The sequence below is a fragment of the Oryza glaberrima genome, chromosome 1 (genome assembly GCF_000147395.1).
Source record: "Oryza glaberrima chromosome 1, OglaRS2, whole genome shotgun sequence".
NCBI classification, from domain to species: domain Eukaryota; kingdom Viridiplantae; phylum Streptophyta; class Magnoliopsida; order Poales; family Poaceae; genus Oryza; species Oryza glaberrima.
The window spans coordinates 4880651-4900413 of record NC_068326.1 but is presented as its reverse complement, the minus strand read 5'-3'; the positions used below and the strand labels follow the sequence as shown (position 1 = coordinate 4900413).

General features: G+C 41.4%; 2 protein-coding genes across 2 annotated transcripts; one reads left to right on the top strand and one right to left on the bottom strand.

The window, feature by feature from the left end:
• Positions 1-7507: 7507 nt before the first annotated feature.
• LOC127779549 (serine/threonine/tyrosine-protein kinase HT1-like) lies at positions 7508-11457 on the top strand. The gene is made up of 4 exons (XM_052306358.1): positions 7508-7830; positions 8704-10019; positions 10424-10879; positions 10988-11457. The coding sequence occupies exons 2-4, from the start codon at positions 9027-9029 to the stop codon at positions 11228-11230; spliced, it is 1692 nt and encodes a 563-aa protein (XP_052162318.1). The 5' UTR covers positions 7508-7830; positions 8704-9026; the 3' UTR covers positions 11231-11457.
• Positions 11458-12483: 1026 nt separating this feature from the next.
• Positions 12484-14969, bottom strand: LOC127779555 (beta-glucuronosyltransferase GlcAT14B-like). Its single transcript, XM_052306366.1, has 3 exons — positions 13636-14969; positions 13487-13562; positions 12484-13392 (listed from the first exon to the last, which is right to left on the bottom strand). The coding sequence occupies exons 1-3, from the start codon at positions 14345-14347 to the stop codon at positions 12735-12737; spliced, it is 1446 nt and encodes a 481-aa protein (XP_052162326.1). The 5' UTR covers positions 14348-14969; the 3' UTR covers positions 12484-12734.
• Positions 14970-19763: the final 4794 nt, after the last annotated feature.

Sequence of the window (19763 nt, the reverse complement as noted above, 5' to 3'; positions counted from 1 at the left end):
CCGACGCTGCCACGCAGCGCAGGAGCCAATGCAAGTGCCATATTGCCATGTGACAATTGTTAGCATCAGCAGCAGCTAGCCCTGCCGGCTCTGTCAAATCCTTCTCCTGCTTGGCCGAATTAACACTGCGGCCATGTTTAATTCCAAAGTTTTTTTTTTCCAAACTTCCAATTTTCCATCACATTAAACATGTCATGCACACAACTTTTCAGTCACATCGTTCCAATTTCAAACAAACTTTCAAACTTCAGTGTGAACTAAACACAACCGCTGTTGTTTTGCCATATCATGATGTGACGAAGAATGGATGGCAAATTGTTAGCATCGGCCAGTTTGTCTTGGAGGAATTAGCCAAATTTAGTCACTGTTTGGTAATTGGTACGGTAGAATTTTTGTTTTCCCTTTTTAGTCACGGAGAATTCATTCAGGTGAGAATTGAAATGGTTTTATGTGAGAATCCTGCAAATCAAAGTGAACTCTTGTTACTACGAAAATTGGGCCATAGTGTACATCCTGATTTATGGCCCATAAGCGATCTGAGGATGTTATGGGTCGTGAAAGGAATAAGTCTATTTCGTATCCCTGTCTTGCTTCTTATTGAATCGTCTCCCTTAACCGCAACTTCGGGTGTAATGTCTCCCCTATCTTTAAAAATCAGTGCAAATTGACTCCTTCGGTGGTTTGGGAAATGGTTTATGTTGACAGTCAACCTGCCACGCCAATACAAACTTTTTTTTTCGTTTATACAAACTGCTTTCCAAACCACTGAAGGAGTACATTTGCACCTTTTTTTGAAGTTGGAGAAGGCGTGATACCCGGTTTTGCAGCTAAGAGGATGTGATTTGGTCAAGGATAAGAGACTAGGGATAAAAAAATGGTCAGAACAGACTTATTCCGTCCTGAAATGAACTATTACTGAAGCACATAAATTTGACAGGAAACTAGGCCTTTCAGTTATCTGCATCTTCTTCACTTCCTCTCTATCTCTCTTCGTGCTTTGCTTAGCAAGCAATTTGTTTCATTTTCCTCTGATTTTTTAGTAATTTTTGCCTTCCTCTTGAAATTGAGATTGCAATTGCTGCATACCTCAGAAAGCACTAGCAAAGCAGAATTTATTTTTAATAAAAATCATTATCACTACATGGTTCTATGGACGATGTGTTTCAACTTTCTACAGCCGGTTTCATTCTACCATGACAGCTTGACAGTGACAGTCGAGTGGTTTCTTAATTCTTCTAATATTTGTTCGTTTATTTTAACGTAGCTGTTTGTTTGTTTGATATAAAAGTCAGGATCAAACAAATCATGGACTGATAATATATTTGTCCCACGTTTGGTCGGTCTTGGGTTGATGGAGATTGGAGAAAGGGGGCCGATGTCTCGATGATAACTTAATTTTTGTTCTTATTTAGAAAAAAAAATTGAGTGAATCTTAGTGCCGTGAGGCATCTGATAATCCCTCTTAGATTATTGGTAATATACTAATATGCCGAGAGGATTTGGGTTTCGTCTCGAACTGAAATATGGTCCTCCAATTCTCCTTGTGATTTTGTTATGCAGTATCAGATGTATGTTCCAAGATTTTTCTTTTTTTTTCAAATAAACCATCATCCAATGCCTTGAAAGAAAAAACAAGAAAAAAAGGACTGAAATTTGGCGAATTATTGTCGCTGCGAAGAACTCAGAGAGAACATGTGATGGCAGGCGGTTTTCAGGCAGCCGTGACTTGTCGCCGAGCAAAGTTCAGACAAAAATACGGGAGATTCCCATGTCGACGTGCAGCCATCCAGCCAAAGTTTCCTTCATCCGTAGGCATCATATCTGCACTCCAAATGCCATTTCACTTCTCTGCCTCATTTTCTGCTCTTTGTCTGCATTTATGCCTGTCCATTTCTGAAGATGTCCATTTCAGCCTGAAGATCTATCAGCTTTTGGCATTGGATAGTGTCCACTGGGACAGATGAACAAATGACAAAGCAGGGGGGTGTGCTGAGTTTTGTTTCTTGCAGAAGATTTGTTTGTTTCCTCTTCTTCCTTTCTCCTGATGATGCAATTAGAGGTGAGACAAGCCTGTGCAGGGGCATAGGAAAATGCTTGGTTAGATTAGGGAACAAAATTAGGTCAAATGGATGAGCTGTTTGTGATCTTCCATGGCATGGACCCTTGAGGTGTGAAATGGCTTGCTTGTAGGTGGCATGATCAGGCTCCTGCAAATCAGGCAGAATGGTTTTTTTTTTTTTGGATTTGTTGGCATCAAGTCAACATGCAATATCTACTCCATATTTATTTGGTGTTAGATGGATTAAAAAACAGTGTAAGTACAGAGGCTATTAGTTATATATTCCACCGCTCATGTGGATGATCAAGTAGTTTAATCTGTTCCATCTACTGACCAACGTGCTATTTTGAGCTGCACTTGTAAATTTTTCAATGCAACTAGACAATTATCCGTGCCTTGCTAACTGACCAGTGTGCCATGATATGAAATTAGCAGTGTATCATAAATTCTGTACTTGAAAAATTGCATATAGCACTACCACAAAATCGATTTTTCTTGACATCACCTTATTATTTTCTCTGGCAACCATACGCGAAAACTGTCAGCGAAAATACAACATGAGGTTCCGAGTTAGTAACCGCCATTGAAAATCTATTTCAGCCAATATAGTTTTGCTAATTGACATGAGCTGAAAAAAAAAGGTTATTCAAATAATAAATATATGTATATGTACAAAAGATTCCATGGTACGTTGGTAAAATACATGGTACTGGGATCGCAACCTCACTAGGCTAGATTCATTTATAATAGTAGAGACACAAATAGATTGATTTTAATCTACCTTAAAGACCCCTCCCATTAATTTGGCTCCAAGCCTCCACCACTGTTACCAAATGGGAGTTACAATTATAACTATAATATATCGAAGTAGGGGGTCTTTATTTATAGCTATAACTATAATATGGGAGTTTACAAATGGATGTATGAGTACAGTTATGGTTGGAAATAAATGTGTCTTGGGTAATATCTCCTTACCTTATCGTAAACGAGATACCATGTGTTAACTGATATTTTTTCGTGCTATTTTTCTGAACCTTCGTGGTCCTTAGTCAATGCCGAGCAATACAAAACTTCTTTAGTGATTCTCAACATACCTATTTTATTCCTATACAGTTAACTATCCCCTATGACGTCCTTGCTCATGGGATAATCAAGGATGAGAAGGAAGTAGAGAGGTGGCCATTGATGATGTTTCTATGCAATTTTTAGGCTAGGAAACTAGTCTCAATGATGTTTCTATCCATTTTTTTTACGAGCACCCATCCACATTAATGGACTTGTGCCTCTTGGATTTATTGGGCCTATCATTCCCCTATGACTTCATTGCTTATAGGAGAACTGGAGATGAGAAGAAAGTCGAGAGGTGGCCGTTGGTCTTAGGCTAGGAAGCTAGTGTTGATGATGTTTCTATGCAATTCTTCACGAGCACACATCCGCATTAATGGGCTTATGCCGCTTGGATTTATTGGGCTAGGGGTGGATATCGAGCCAGCTCGACTCGGCTAGGTCAGCTCGGCTCGCTACCTTAACGAGCCAGCTCGGCTTGGCTCATTAGTGCTAACGAGCTGAAATGCTAACTCGGCTCGACTCGGTGAGCTTGCTCGAGCTGGCTCGTTGAGCTTGTTTAGCTCGTTAACTGACCAGCCGGCTCTCCCTTTCCGTGAAGCAGACCAGCAGGGTGCGGGAGGAGCGGCATGGTTGGTGTCGTCGGTGTGGCGCTGCGGTTGCGGGAGGAGCGGCGTCGGCGGCGTGGCCCTGCGGCGGCAGAAGGAGCGGCCGGCGTGGTCGGCGTGGCCCTGCGGCTGCGTGGCCCTGTGTCGTCGGCATTGTTGGTGTTGGTGGTGGCTGCGACTTGCCGCCTGCGAGCTTGCGACCTGCCACGGTGCCGCCTGGGATTCAGTGAAGCGGCTGACAAGATAGGGTTTAGCCGTAATTAGGGAAGACATGAGTTGGCCAGTTGGGAGAGAGTTTTTACTGGGTTGGTCTTGGGCCGGCTGTGGCCTGTGGGCCTGTGGATGTGGGATTCTTGGGCTATGCGAGTTTAACGAGCCTACCAAGTGACTCGCGAGCTAGCTCAGGATCAGCTCGTTAGCTTAACGAGCAAAACTGCTGGCTTGGCTTAGTTCGTTAAGACTCCGAGCTCGAGTTGATCGGAGCCAAGCCTGAAACGAGCCGATCCGAGTCGCGAGCTTCGAGCTTTTTTTCCACCCCTACATTGGACCCATCATAAGGCGGACGCAGCTTGGAAACAAAGATGGAGCGGAGATGCTCACTCGATAAGAACAACCAAGCAACACATACCATATTTATGTTGTAATTTATAAAAAAATATAGTTCAATTAATAAATTAATGCAAACAAGAAAGTATACCTTTAATTTTAAATAAAGTAATATTCTTTGCACCATAATTCATCATACACCATATCAAGTCATCGATCAATTCATCGAACCTCCTATTATGCAAATTGGTTCTGATTATATTAATAGCCGAGAAGGCTCTTTCAACATATGTTGTTATAACAAGTAGAAGCAATGCTAAGTTAATAGGGTGATAGACCAGTGGAAATCAATGTCCTTTTGCATTTCAACCATCTTCAAGGACAAACTACCAAGATCATGTGCACATGGCAGTGTCGATGTCCACATGGGAATCGGGATGGCTTTGGCCCTAGCGGTGCCGACACCTCGGTGGCATGAATAAAAGACGAACCGTTCAATCCAAGACTTAATGATCGATGGGACTAATCGAGGAGAGACAAGACGTCAGCATTTCTATTTTCTTTCGTCGCTTGCGGCCTTCTACCTACAGCGTGAATACTTGATGGGCTGGTCACTTGTAGGATGCTTATGGATAGAATCTGGTATCAGGCAGCCCAAGGGAGGATATAGGAGTTTGGGGGGGAGGGGGGGGGGGGACGCAGGCCATAGCTGGGCCTATCGACCCACCCTACCCATGGGTGGTTCCGTCCCTCCATCATGTAATGTTAACGGATGGGCTTGACCATCAAACACCTTGATATCATTTCTTGTGATCCCCTTTGTTGTGGTTGGGAGACACTTGTTGTCGCCTCTTCAATTGATCTTATCATGCTCGGAGGCTATACCTACCCATAGCTATTTTTTCCATCCTCTACGTCACCACTAGCTTCTACCTAGATATTTGTTGCATCCTTATCCTATATATCTCTTGATATTGTCGCCAACATTGACTCAAGACTTATTTGTTATCAGCCTTGTCTTTTGCTATATGATGACATAACGTTTGTCGTCGAAGATCAAGGCCGAGTGGAGGGAAGTAGCATTACCATAGACACAAGTGGGCTAGAGAACCTATTTCAAGCAAGAATTAGTTAGCATCAATGACTAATTTCTCTTCAAACTTAGGTATTTTGTGTGTATGATTTCTAACAGTTTTCTAGTTTGATGTTGTTTTATTTTATTGAAACCTTTGAAAGTTCAATGGTTTTGTTGTTGTCTCCCTTTGGTAGCATTACATTTGTGTTACATAAGTTTATTTGGAATAGAAAGATGAACTTGGGGGATATAATGAATCGCCATCAAAGTCAACTAACCAAGAAAATCACTACTCCCTCCATGGATAAACTAATGTTTGATGCTCCTACAAACCATTTTATCCTACCTAGATACCCTAGTAGAAAACATTGTTTGCATGTCCATTTTCCTTTTTGGACCACAGGAAAAAAATGCCACATGAATAGAACAAACTTAGGAATATGAACAAAATATAGGTGCAAATAATATATTGCAAAAGCACATGAGAGTGTAGGGTGCAGGCAGGGAAATTTCGAATGGCATCACATATGTTTTCTATACGCATAAAGATTGATGATTTTTCATATGAAAAATATTCATCAATCCTACATCCCAAATGTTGATATAGTGAAAGAATAGTATGTCGAAGAATCCTTTACGTTTTCTCCATTCCAAACGGGCCGACTAGTTTGTTGTTTTCAAGCATAGAGCTATAAAAGATACAACTAGTATCCTTACTATGTCTCTCTTTTTATGTCACCATTTATGGTTGATGATTTGTTGTTTCCTTGTCCTACTTCTTGGTATCCCCCCACATGTTGACCTTAAGCTTTTTTTTTTTTTGTCGACATCCTTATACCTTCTATCATCTTTGTCCCGTGTGACCGTCACACTAGTCATCAAATATTTAAGCAAAGTTTGGAGGGTGTATGTAAAAAATATCATGTATTTGCCACATATCTAACCCACAATAATTTGCTAATATAATGCTTGTGTCAATTGTATCGTGTCTTGTAAAAATATAGTTTGACGACTTTTATGGTTATCCGCCTTAATAACATTATTACTTTTGTGTTACATTAATCAAATCATGCAAATAAGATGGGGAAAAGGGGAGGAATATTTTTCACCATCACATATAGCTAACTAAGAAATAAATATTTTCCTGCAAAAAAAAAAAAGGAATAGCCAGTGATGGAGGGATGCAATATGCATGGAAATAGTAAAACAAACAAAAACCAATGCATGAACCTAGCCATGGAGGATCCCAAGCACCAAAAATGGAAGAAAAGAATGTAGGAAAAGAAGAAAAAGGAGAGGGCCAATGTAGACTTAAAAACTCCCTAACCACTTTTTGTGCAAAGCTGACATTTTCAATTCTGCTGTCCCTCTCTCCACCTCTGCCTGCATGCTACCAGCCCCACACTCCACCACAACCTCTCTTCCCCTTTCCTTTGCCTGCATTCTGCATTTTGACTTCTCCTCCTCCTCAAACTCACTCATCACTTCTGTTCCTTGAACTTATTTGTATTTCCATACACACCCTCATCTTCTACTACTAGATACCATTCTAAATAAAATATAAGAATTTCTAGAGTTTTGCAGGTAATTAAGAAAATATATTGAATTAAATGGAGAACGGCCATGATTCGTTTGACAAAAATTAAACAAGGAAAGACTATGATTAAATGAGATGAAGGAGTAGGTGTTTAAATACTACTCCTATATTTCAGGGTAAATTTAGATAGCGAGAAACTACTATATTTTGAAACAGCAAGAAATAGTAATATTATTAATTACTATGTTTCCATTCATGTTCACGCACATGTTCACTGTTCACATTTGTTTATCACCTTCTCACATAGGGGCTGCGTTTAGTTCACATCAAAATTGGAAAGTTTGGTTGAAATTGGAACGATGTGACGGAAAAGTTGGAAGTTTATGTGTGTAGGAAAATTTTAATATGATGAAAAAGTTAAAAGTTTGAAAAATTATTTTGGAACTAAACACGGTGAGGATTACACGCATGGTAGTACTAGACTTGTAGCCCTGAGAAGTGAATGAAAATCCACAGTTTCCCCCAAAAAAGCCTCCTCTTTTTTACTTACCTGAACTTTTGTCCAGCCCCTATACATATCCGTATTCTGAACCCGAACCCTCAAATGCAGCAGTGAACACAACACAGAAGAAGAGAGAGAGAGTTAAGCTGGGCTCAGGGAGGACTAGGAGAGCAGCAGAGGCGACCGCTTGTTGTTGCTGCTGCGTTTGCGTTTCCAGGGTGTAAGCACGGGCCATCTTTCCGGTGGGAGCTTTGAATGCCAATCTTCACCACCATAGTAGTACTATCTCATTATCTCTCCCTCTGAGTCCTCTCTCGATCCGGTTCGGCTTGCTCGGGTTCGCGCAACGGAAAGGCGAGATTTTTGAGGGGATGAAGTAGTTGCCATTCTGATATCCTTCTCTATCTATCCGCTTCGACGAGCCGCGATCTCTGGGAGGTTGGTTTCTTTCTTTGCTTTGCTTCAGAGATTGGCATCTCCCTTCCTCCTTTTCTTCTTCTTGGGCTGCTCTTTCAGATATCAGATCGGTTTTCTGTTGAGGAAGGCAAGTTCTTTCGAGGGTGATTTGCTGTTTGTTCTAGATGTTTTTTTTTTCTTGTTGATTAGTGCTTAAGCATCGATCTTTGTGTTCTAGATTGGTTTTGTGTTCATGTATGTATATGCTTCGGGTGTTGAAGCCATCAATCAGTGTGTGCTAATATCTGTTCCAGGTTCTCATCTGGGTCCATGCTTTGAATTGGTTTAGTATTTTTTTTCTCTCTCTCTGCGATTATGAAATTTTAGGAGTTGGATGTTGATTTTTCAATATATGAACAGGAGATTTTTTTTTTTTGTTTGGTCGTGTTAAGAGAAGTCGTAATCTAGGTAGGTCTCTAGTGCTAATTATAGCAAAAGGAAGAGATGTCTTTCTCTCCAGAGTTTAGGTTTCGTTCAAAGATTTTGCGCCGTATTTTGATTGACAAGGAGAGATGAGATCTGTGCAGTATGTCAATCAGTCAAGACTAATCCAGATGCTGTTCATGTCTTGTTCTTGATCTGGTCATAACCTTGCACTTTCAGTTTCTGTGATGCTTCAATTGTCAAAACCAGCGTGTTTTAGCACTGTTCCACCATGGCAGTTGTTCTCCAACGCCGCTAAAAAAAAGTCAATTCTTTAGTATTATATTGCAGATATGTTTGTCTACCATTTCAGTCTAATAATAATAAATACTACTCGATTTGTCTCTGTCCATTGAACCAAAACATATTCTATGACCAATAATTGACAATACAATACTGCCTGTTGCTAACCCAGTTCAGTTTATCTTTCAGGAATCTTGAGAAGCCTATGCAATTGCTGGTTCTTCATCAACCTTCGCAAGTTCTTTGGTTCCGTTTGTAGATATTAGCTAACCATAGATCACTTATAGTTTAGCCATCTTATAAACAAGCTGTTGTGAGAATTTGACTTCAGATGGGCCAAGGAGTTGCGGCTATTCCTGGCCTTGGGTCTCTTGGAGGCGTTTCCTGCGACAAATTCCTTTTCTCCTTTGCAAAATTCTACTTCAACATGTGGTTTCTACTGATCCAGGCATCCAAAGTTGGAATTTGATCACTTGTGAGGTAGCTTCTCTTCGCTTTCGTGGTTTGCCAGAATGGAGAGAGAGAATTCATGGCTGAGGAGAACCAAGTTCTCCCACACCGTGTACACAAGGTTGGATCACCAACGGGCGCCAATTGCTCCCCTTGGCAGGGATGTGGAGCAGAAACTGCAGAGATTTATTAGTATGGGGAAGTCTGTGTCGATGCCTGTTAACCGGGATGAGGATGCAGCGGCTGCGTTCAAGCACTCTGTGAGCTTGCCAACAGCCCGCTCCTCGCTTCAGATTGATAAGGAAAAGGCCAACAAGCAGAAGGCAGATTTTGATATCCCTTCAAGCCCTCCGGTGAACTCTGTTAATTCGAAGGGCCTGAAGGCAAGGAGCCTGGTCAAGAGCCCAAGCTCAGCGATGCTTCTCAGCTACTTGAACAAGGCACACCCGAATCGAGATTCAAACCTCAAGAAGACTGACAGACCTCAGCACAAGCTGAGATCAAAGTCCCCTCTTCCGAATGTAGCGCCTTCTGATGTGTTCAGAGAAGCACGTGCAAGTAGCAGGAGGTTTACAAGCCCTCCCCCAAAGCGAAGGGGATCTGAAAGAAGCATTTACGGCAAATCGTTTGATAGACAACTGTCTGATATGAGCCAAAGCCCTGATTTGTGTTCAACCCCAGTGTCCTCTGATAAGCACAAGTCTCTAAAGGATAGCTCATGGACTAGGAGATATTTTGATAATGGTGGAAGGAGGAGGGTTAGTGCAGTGGACGCTGCTGAAGTTCGGAGGAACCACGGGGTTAGTATGGCTCAGGCAGTTCAAACTACAGTTGATTGGACACTTGATCCATCTAAGCTGCTCGTGGGGCATAAGTTTGCATCTGGGGCATATAGCCGGCTCTACAAAGGACTCTATGATGATAAACCAGTTGCCATTAAATTTATTCGGCAACCTGATGATGACGACAATGGGAAGATGGCTGCAAAACTCGAAAAACAGTATAACAGTGAGGTCAATGCTCTATCTCACCTCTATCACAAGAATGTGATCAAGGTAACAAATAACCGCTTTTCATCTTGCATCTTGCATTATTCTGCCATCATCACCATATAAATCTATGGAAGTGTGTTCTTAGATTTTACTTGAGTTACTTCTAATGACCATGAAGTCTTGTATTGTGATCAGATTAAATTAATACTGTAGCCTTTATTTCATAAAAAAGAACACTTAGGATAATCCACAAACTCTGTCAGACATTTCAGCTTATGTTCTCTTCTCTTAAGGTATTTGATCTTATTTGATTAACACTGTTCTATAAAATTCCCAGGATATTCATTCACTTTATATGGTTGGCTTGATTGATTGACATTAGCTGATCACTGAATAATCTCTGAAATACTCAATTTTTATGATTTTGCTAATGGCAAACCTTCTCTGATCTTATTTATGTAATGCAGCTAGTAGCAGCCTATAAATGCCCACCAGTTTTTTACATAATTACTGAGTTCCTCCCTGGAGGTTCCCTGAGGTCATATCTAAATAGCACAGAGCATCACCCCATCCCTCTGGAGAAGATCATATCCATTGCTCTCGATGTTGCCCGTGGGTTGGAGTACATTCACTCTCAAGGGGTCGTGCACCGTGACATTAAGCCAGAGAACATTCTCTTTGATGAGAACTTCTGTGTAAAGATTGCTGATTTTGGGATTGCCTGTGAGGAGTCAATGTGTGATGTGCTGGTGGAAGACGAAGGCACTTACCGGTGGATGGCCCCCGAGATGATCAAGCGTAAGGCATACAACCGGAAGGTCGACGTCTATAGCTTTGGACTACTCCTATGGGAAATGATCTCTGGAAGAATTCCTTTCGATGACTTAACCCCTCTCCAGGCGGCTTATGCTGTTGCAACTAGGGTAATGGTTTCTTTCTCAATTTGAGTATACCTCCTAAGAGTAATTTTGTTGCTCCGCAGATGTCCAAAAACTTATGCCTCCTTTTTCTCTCCGTGTTTAATTTTTCAGCATGCGCGACCAGTAATTCCTCCAGAATGTCCAATGGCTCTGAGACCGTTGATCGAACAGTGTTGCTCATTGCAGCCCGAAAAGAGGCCTGATTTCTGGCAGATTGTTAAAATCCTGGAGGAATTTCATTCTGTTCTCTCCCAAGGTGGCTGCCTCGACTCACTGAAGAGCAGCAACAGCCAGGATCAGAAAAAGCGACTTCTGCATTGGATTCAAAAGCTGAAACCCTCACATAGCACCTGAGTTCCTGTAGTCTCTAGCATCCTTTCTGCCAGATGTTTTTATCCGGTTCTGTATGCTCAGTAGCTTAGCATAAGATTTTCATTTTTGTTCAGAAAAGGTGAACCTGTGTTCTAGGATGCTTGGACATGTTTATCAGGTGAATTGCAAGTAGGTTTACAGTAGCTGTATATTGTGCTACCCTTCTGCTCTCTTCTCTGTTTTTGTGAAATTTAGTAGCAGATCATTCACATGCAGGTGTCTCTAATTATAAAAAAGGTAGCATTATTGGCCTAGATATATCGTAATCACTCATTTATATTAAGATTTTAAGGCAAACCTATGCAGGGTTGACTCCAGGCCGTCAGAACAGGAAAATGGCATTCGTTAATACAATTATTGTATCTTTTATTATGGAGTCCTCGTAATTACGATGCGACTTTGAGAAAGCAACATCTCTGCTTGCTTGAAGTCTGCTTTATCCTTGTGCTGTTTTTTTCTTGAAAGATGGATGTCAGTTTCTGGGAGTTTTTTTGTTCAGTAGCAGCATCTTTAGCTGAAAACTTGGTTAAAGTATGGGCTCTCCAAAATTCGCCATATGTGGGAGAAATTGTTTTTTTTTTCTTTTGAAAAGTTGGGTTGAATTTTGAGTGTATATGAAGCCTTTTCTCTTCAGATCTCCATCAGTAGTTGTTTGCTGAATGTATGCGTATCTTGTAAGCTCTACCCTGAAAGTCTGAAGTTCTGAAACATTCAGATCACTGTAAAGCTTTACTCCGAATTTTTCTTCTTGACGAATCTTTCTATTGTTCTTGGCAAAGCAGCACGACTGCAATGAAATGAGTGAACAAAATGCCGCGTAGTTTAGCACACTAATTACAGGTTCAAAAACTCTGAAATTGAGTATAGAGCATTTTCGGCGGAGCAAAAACTGCGCACTGTCACCATCGAAAAACTGTAGCAGTTCAGCACTAATTTCAGCAGTTCTTCAGGCAGCAGCATCACTATCAGAAAAAGAGCAGACAACTGAGATAGCAGCACATAGGGGGGCCACATTGAACCGTTTCGATCTCGCGTAGCTGTAAGCATGTAACTGATGCAACAACATGTTTAATTAGCAGACAAAGCAACATTTTTTCCCCCATCTTGTCGACGTCAGAATGACAGAATGGACGGTGCTTAGTACTACGAAATGCAACATTTTTCCAGCTTGCGAACGTCAAGAGTTTGTGTGTTGGTGTGAACTGTAAGCAAGAACCACAGAGAACACCTTGTCCTTTCGAGATGGGATAATGAAAATGGATTACAGTTAATTAGTACTAGCAAGTACTATATACTTATCTCTCTCTTTCTCTCTCTATCTCTATACATATATATGCTTTTAACTTGATGAATTTGTACAAACCTGCAAGTAAATCAGTAGGGTAAAAAAAAAGATGAAAAAAGAAGCGAATTACACGATGCAGATTAAGATTAACCAGTGAGTGATTTATCTCACTCGATCACTCTCGCAGCTAAGCTAAGCTAGCTACTTGCACTGGCTGTTGACGAAGGCCTCCGACCTGACGATCCTGTCCATGAGCTTGTCCAGCCGCGCCGCGCCGGGGCCCGGCCGGAGCACCCAGTCGTCGCCGACCTCGTCGCACCCGCCGCCGGCGCCGACGCACCACCCGCCCCGGACGAACATGTCGCCGCCGCCGGCGCCCGCCGTGCCATTGCCATTGGCGCGGCCGCGGCCGCCGAGCAGGTCGGCGTCGATGGCGTCGAGCACGGGGTCGTCGCGGGGGAACTTGCGGGCGAAGGGGGCGCCGCTGCGCTCCATGGCGGGGCGGTCGGCGAGGGCGAGCGGGTGCGGGTGCTGGCGCGGCGGCGTGTCCCACTGGATGTGGTGGAGGTCGTGGTTCGCCGCCGTGGGCACGAACCGCGGCGCGTTGCAGAGCACGGTCTGGAAGTAGCCCTCCGGCGAGGAGACGAAGTTGGCGTAGTACATGAGCAGCGTCCGCGGCAGGTTGTCCCACCCCCACACCACGTATTCGGCGAAATCCCTGCTCAGCGCCACCCACGCCGACCCCGTGAACAGCTTGAACGCCGTCGGCAGCTCCCGCCGCTGCTCCACGTAGAAGATGTCCTGCTTCCGCGCCATGTACAGCCCCGGGTCCACGATCACCGGCCTCGCCCTCTGCCCCCTACATTGCCATCCAGCCTCGTTCGTCAGAACGAAGCTGTAATATAATAAACTAACTAGTTTACCAAACCTCAGAAGGTGTAGTAAGTACTTACTCCTTCCATCCTAGATAGCCGGTGTGCTCGATGAAGTTGGTGTTCCTCGGGATCGAGGACAACACGTGGAGGATATCTGTTGGATGAATGGTTTTAGCATACGTGAAGCTCAACATGTCAGTGACTCAAACTTAGGGGGACGGTCGTACCGTCTTGGGTCATGAGAGGGTAGTCGGAGGCGGAGAGGTTGATGAACCAGTCCCAGTCGCGGCTGCGGCGGAGGAGGACGGCGCAGGCGTGGAGGGTGTTGGCGACCATGGTGGGGCCGCGGTAGGTCACCATGTTGGAGCGGCGGATCACCTCCACGTTGCCGACTCGCCGGAACATGGAGCTGTTCGCCACGCGCGCCGCCAGCTCGAGCCGCTCCGACACGGCGGCCTCCCGGTCGAGGTGGACGACGTAGAGGTTTCGCGGGTGGTAGAGCGCGTGGAGCGTCCGCCATAGCCGGTCGAGGTCGCCCTTGGAGCCGGACACCAGGTAGGCCAGCCTCGCCACGCCGGCGCCGGGCGGCGGCGACGGCGGCGGCAGCGGCAGCGGCTGCTTGGCGGCGGGGAAGAAGGCGGGGAGCGACGCCGCGACGGAGAGCGACGAGGTGGCGACCGCCAGCGTGACGGCGAGGAAGAGGAACACGCCGAACGCCGCCGGCAGCGCCCACCGGCTCTCCAGCAGCGCCGCCGCGCCGCTCGGCAGGAGGGACGACGCCGCGGCCGACGGCGACGGCCAGCGCGGCGACTGCTTCGTCGGCGTCGACGTCGCCAGCGCGGAGTAGTCCCCCCGCGGCGTCTTCCCCGACGTCGGCGAGTGATGATCACCTCCTCCTCGACCTCCTCCGCCGCCGCCGCCCATGGTGCTCGCCGGCATGACACCCACCGCCGTCGCACCACGCTACAGAATTTTCATGGTTCGCTCTCACCAAAACTCTTGTAATTTACATGGAATTATAAGCAGCCAAGAACCAATCTCTCTCAAAGAACTTGCGAGGAATAGGGAGACCCGATGTGACCGATTTCAAAGACGAAAAATCAAAAATCAAAAACAAAATAAAAATCAGAATATGATCAAAATATCGATCACGACCTTAACCAAGAAACCGAGTGGAATTAAACGCGATGCTGATGCAACGGCGAAGACCTTATCGCCAAAGAGATCTGAACACGCACTGCTCCTCCTTGACCCAGTAGCCCGGGAGATCAATCAATCAAAACAAAAAACAAGAAGAAAAAAAAAATCAAAAAGAACACGACGACCTCTTCAAAACACGAAATCGACCAACCAAACAACCGGAATCTGACAGGGACAGATGATAATCAGATCAGATATAGAGGCAGCTGCAACTCCATGCATGTGTCGCAATTAATAATGCTCGATCGATCGAGAAGAAGAGAGCCGAGATCGATGAGAAGAATATAAGTGGGGTGTGTAATTAATCGATCGATCAAGAGAGAGAGGTGAGGAGATCGATCGAGCAGATAACGCGGGAAACGGTTGCGAGTTTGTGGAGGGATATATATAGAACACGGCATGTACATCACCAACACGACAGGTGGCAAGATTTGCGAGACACTTCCCCCGGCTAACACGGGCCATAACCTATCCCTAATAATGTGTATACTTAATTAATTAGTATAGTAAGCATATGAGTGCTTCTTCTTCTTCTTCTCTCGTCGCCGTACGCAAATGGCGATGTGCGTGTGTGCATGCAAGCGTCGTCACGGATTGGTACACTCGAGAAAGTTAATTATCATGTGACAGCGACGGAGATTGAGGAGAAGTTTAGAGTCCATGGCCCAGATGATCTGCTTGATTTGTGCAGTTTCCGGTATTTTAATCATCATCTCTGTGTATTATCTTAGTTTATTTTTACGATATGGAAGTATAAATTCGTATTTGCACCAACTTAAAATATGTACTGGAGTTGTATAATGGAAAACGGAACAATTAATTAATGTGTGATTAATTATTATTAGCTTAAAAATTTAAAAAAAATAGATTAATATGATTTTTTAAAACAACTTTTTTATAGAAATTTTTACAAAACACATACCGATTAGCAGTTTAAAAAATGTGCGCAGTAAACGACCGAGTAAAGTTGGGAAGTTGGGAACATGGACTTGTGAAGTTGTGAGTTGTGAACACAGCCTAACAATCACAGCAACTGTGTTTTATCCAAGCTAATTAATTAATTAAATCTGATTTTTGATCCGGTTTGACTTGATTAAGAATTGATAGAGAGAGATAATTAAGCTGGCAGGGGGACATCTCTGGTAAGCATGTCCCTTGTCACCAAACCCTGGCACAAATATGTCATTTTTTAAGCGATAAATTAAGTTGACTGGGGTTAATTTAAGGCTTTAAGCACCTGTACTGAAGGGCAAACAACAAGAAAACACTGAACAAAAGCAATCACACTACTACGTGTTTAAGAAACGGAAATTAAAGCTACTCCTATCAAACATTGATAGAGCATTAATATATTAAAGGAAAAACGAGAGTAAGAAATCGTCTTAGAGCATGATCAATAATTCAATATGTAGTATGACCACCACCGAAGCTAGGAAATTAATGTCACATTAGACTGACACAAGAAGTCTACATTTTTTTTGTCTAGAGATTTAGCTAAAGAAAAAGATAGGATCCGGCTTCACATACAAAAGTTGATTTATTATTTTATAATGAAAGAAGTACTCCATTCGGTCACGAAATTAGTGATTTAGTGACGTGTTGGACAGTGGCATGGTAACCAAAAAATTGATTATTAATTACTACCACCAATAAATAAAGCACAGTCATAATATTTTGAAACCTTTTTTTGAAAAATTTAACCATATTATTTTCAAATTTTGAATCAAAATATTTGAAGAAAAATTGATAGTCAAAGTTTAAACGTGCTGACTACACGTCCTCTAAAATATCACTTATTTTTTATCGAAGGGAGTAACAAAATCCTAGACCATGCAATGTGCCAATGTTCATCTCCCTTCTCAAGATGACAAATGGCCGGGGTCTGATCTTAGATTTTTTCACTCACAACGGTACTCATTGAGTCATTGGAGGGAGTAATTCTAGTGTTTAGGTACAGGTACAAAGGTTAACTCTCTGCGATCCCCTCTTAGTAGTACTGATGAAATGAGCACACTCGAGTTGTTAACACCAACATTTGCCAATGAAGTCGCATAGGTATACCACCTGAAGATATATGATAATCAAGCAAATCTAAACGAGGACATATCTGATATGATACACATTGGTTTAAGAAAAAGGGCATGACACAACCTTCTTCATATATACTCCAGTTTTTAATAGATAACATCGTTAACTATTTATCTTATCAAAAAATTATATAAATATATTTTATTTTGCTATGACTTATTTTATCATTAAAGAAACTTTAAGAATAGTTTATATTTTTTATATTTATACTAATTCTTTTAATAAGATAAATAGTCAAATATTATGTTAAAAAGTTAACAGCATCATCTATTAAGAAACAAAGTTTCAAAATTTTCTTTTGATGGGGCTGTTTAAAAGAATTTCCCTACTCGAATTTCCTCCCCTGCGCATGTGTTTAGGCAGACTTTTTCATGCCCCAACTAGCATATCTTGACACTTGTGGGACCCAATTTTGAATTTTGTTTCGGTCACACAGTACTACAACTAAACACATGGGTTCAGATTCACCTAGGCATTATTGTTTATTGTAGCTGATGATTTGATTTCAAGTTACATGCATATACGTATCCTTTCCATCATGTCTTCATCAATCTTATATCATATTCTAACAGTGTTTCGATGTAATAATCGTTAAAAAACAATTGTTGATTCTCTACTCCGTAGAGGCTCTGTGTGGTCTGTACGGGTCTTGGCTCCTAATTAACGTTGTTGCAAATATTTCCTACATGTAATTAAGATGGCTAGCTGCGTTGATAACACGATATGTATCGTTTAAAACCTAATTTGGTCCTAACCCTGTGTGGGCCCATCCTGAATCCAATGTGTAGCGGTGCACGTATATGCATATGTTTACAATGAGTTTGGCGAGTACTTTCTTTCTATTGATTATAAATATATTTTTTTGATGTTTATAGAACAATAGTTTCTTAAGTCCTTAATTTAAAAACAAAAAAAATGATACGTATGTATTTGTCTTGAAGAGTGATATCATAATAAATAAAGTTCGATCAATTTTATAGTTTTTAAGATAATGAAAGAATTTTACATCTGTTTCTACCATGAGACACAACCATGAGTTTGTTAAATTGTAAGTGATGTGACAAACCCAACTTCCCCCATGCATATTGTTGATTGGCATTATCAAATAGATTTTTTAGCCAGCAATTCTAATGTAACTATGCGTCACCCATTATAAAAGAAGAGGCTTAAATTTAACTACCGATTCTAAGAGTGTAGCATCATTACGGCTATATTTGAGATGTGAGGTTGGGAACTTACCTCCCACGCATGTAAAACGGAGTGATGCATTTTCTTATGATTAATTAAGTATTTGCTAATTTTTTAATGAAAAATGGGCTGATATGGTTTTTAAAACAACTTTTGTATAGAAATTTTTTGCAAAAAAAAAAAAGCACCGTTTAGCAATTTAAAAAGCGTGCGCGCGAAACACTGAAATGAAATGTGAGTTAGGAAAGTTGGGGGAAGAACACAGCCGTATAGCATGATGCTCATCCTCGATAGCACCAATCAAATTTGGAGCCAATAAAAATATACGAAAATAACTTACAATTGTTTTAAAAAAACTTTATTATTACGACAACATCAAATTAATCAATATAAAGCACTAGCTTTAATTAGAATTATTTTTTTGATGAACCTAATTACTCCTCCTCTAAGTAAATTACCAAAACTACCTTTTGACATTATGGAGTGAAGGGATATTAAAATAAAAAAAATGCATCTCCAACAAACCAAATAACGTGGCACTCAGAGAAAAAATGTTATATTGTCTACTGTGTATAGCAGAAACAATAGCGTTCATCTCCACCCTTTTTTTTTTAGCTAGGTTATTCTTCGTTAAGAATCAAATTTTACCATGGATGACGATGAGAGGAAGTCTATGTTTGGTGCTTAGCATAGTACACTGGTCTGGTAAACGTCTGAATCGAAAAAGCTTAATTTTCTCAAAGAGTGATGAACAGAAAAAAAAAGGCATCAGCTTTGTCGTGCAGGTCCTTGTAGTACAAGACGAAGGACTATTATTAACTGCTGTACAAAATGCAGCACTGTTTATATTCCAATTTTTTTCTTCAAACTTTCAATTTTTTCGACACGTCGAACTTTCCTACACACATAAACTTTCAACTTTTTCATCGTATCATTTCAATTTCTTCAAACTTTCAATTTTAACGTGGAACTAAACACAGCCATAGTGTGATATCGTAGAATTGAAAAAAAAAATTAAGCTGCTGTGTCGAATTAATGGGAGGAGAAATGCGACGGCGTATCGATCGGCTTGTACGTGGCGTCGCAAGCGCAGCTCTGGTACGTATTTATACGTGTGTACGGAGGCGGAGGCGTACCGCGTACGTATACGTATACGTCAATGGCGCCGTCGCGGGCACGGCGTGTGGCCGTCTGACCACCGGAATTGCTTGGATCGAACGGCAGATGTTGGCCGGAGCTGAGGACGACGACGTGTGTCGAGAGGGACACGTTTCAGCTCTATCGATCGTTTGCGCTCTTCAGCTAAACCGCAGTTAAAATTTTGAATTTTGTTTTAGTTTTTTTATATTATAAGTTGATTTTTATTTTTTTATTATAGTTTATTTTTTAGCGTTAGTTTTTTAAATTGCTATGAACATATATATATATATATATATATATATATATATATATATATATATATATATATATATATATATATATATATATATATATAATTTTTGGACTATAAATTATTTGTTTCGTTAACAAGTATTACGGAGTAACAGCTTATACTTAGATAAAACGCTTGCATCACTTCTTGCATTTTAAAATATACTCCCTCCATTCCATAATATAATACAAGATATAACTAACTTTTTTTAAAAAAAAATATTTCATAATATAATATATAGACATGTATGAATGCATGCTATTAACTACCACTTCTTTCTCACTAAATTATTATTTTTTGAGTCCTACATCCTTAATATTTTTAATTCTATTGAGTGAATGCATTTTATATATATATATATATATATATATATATATATATATATATATATATATATATATATATATATATATATATATATATATATATATATATATTAGCATGATT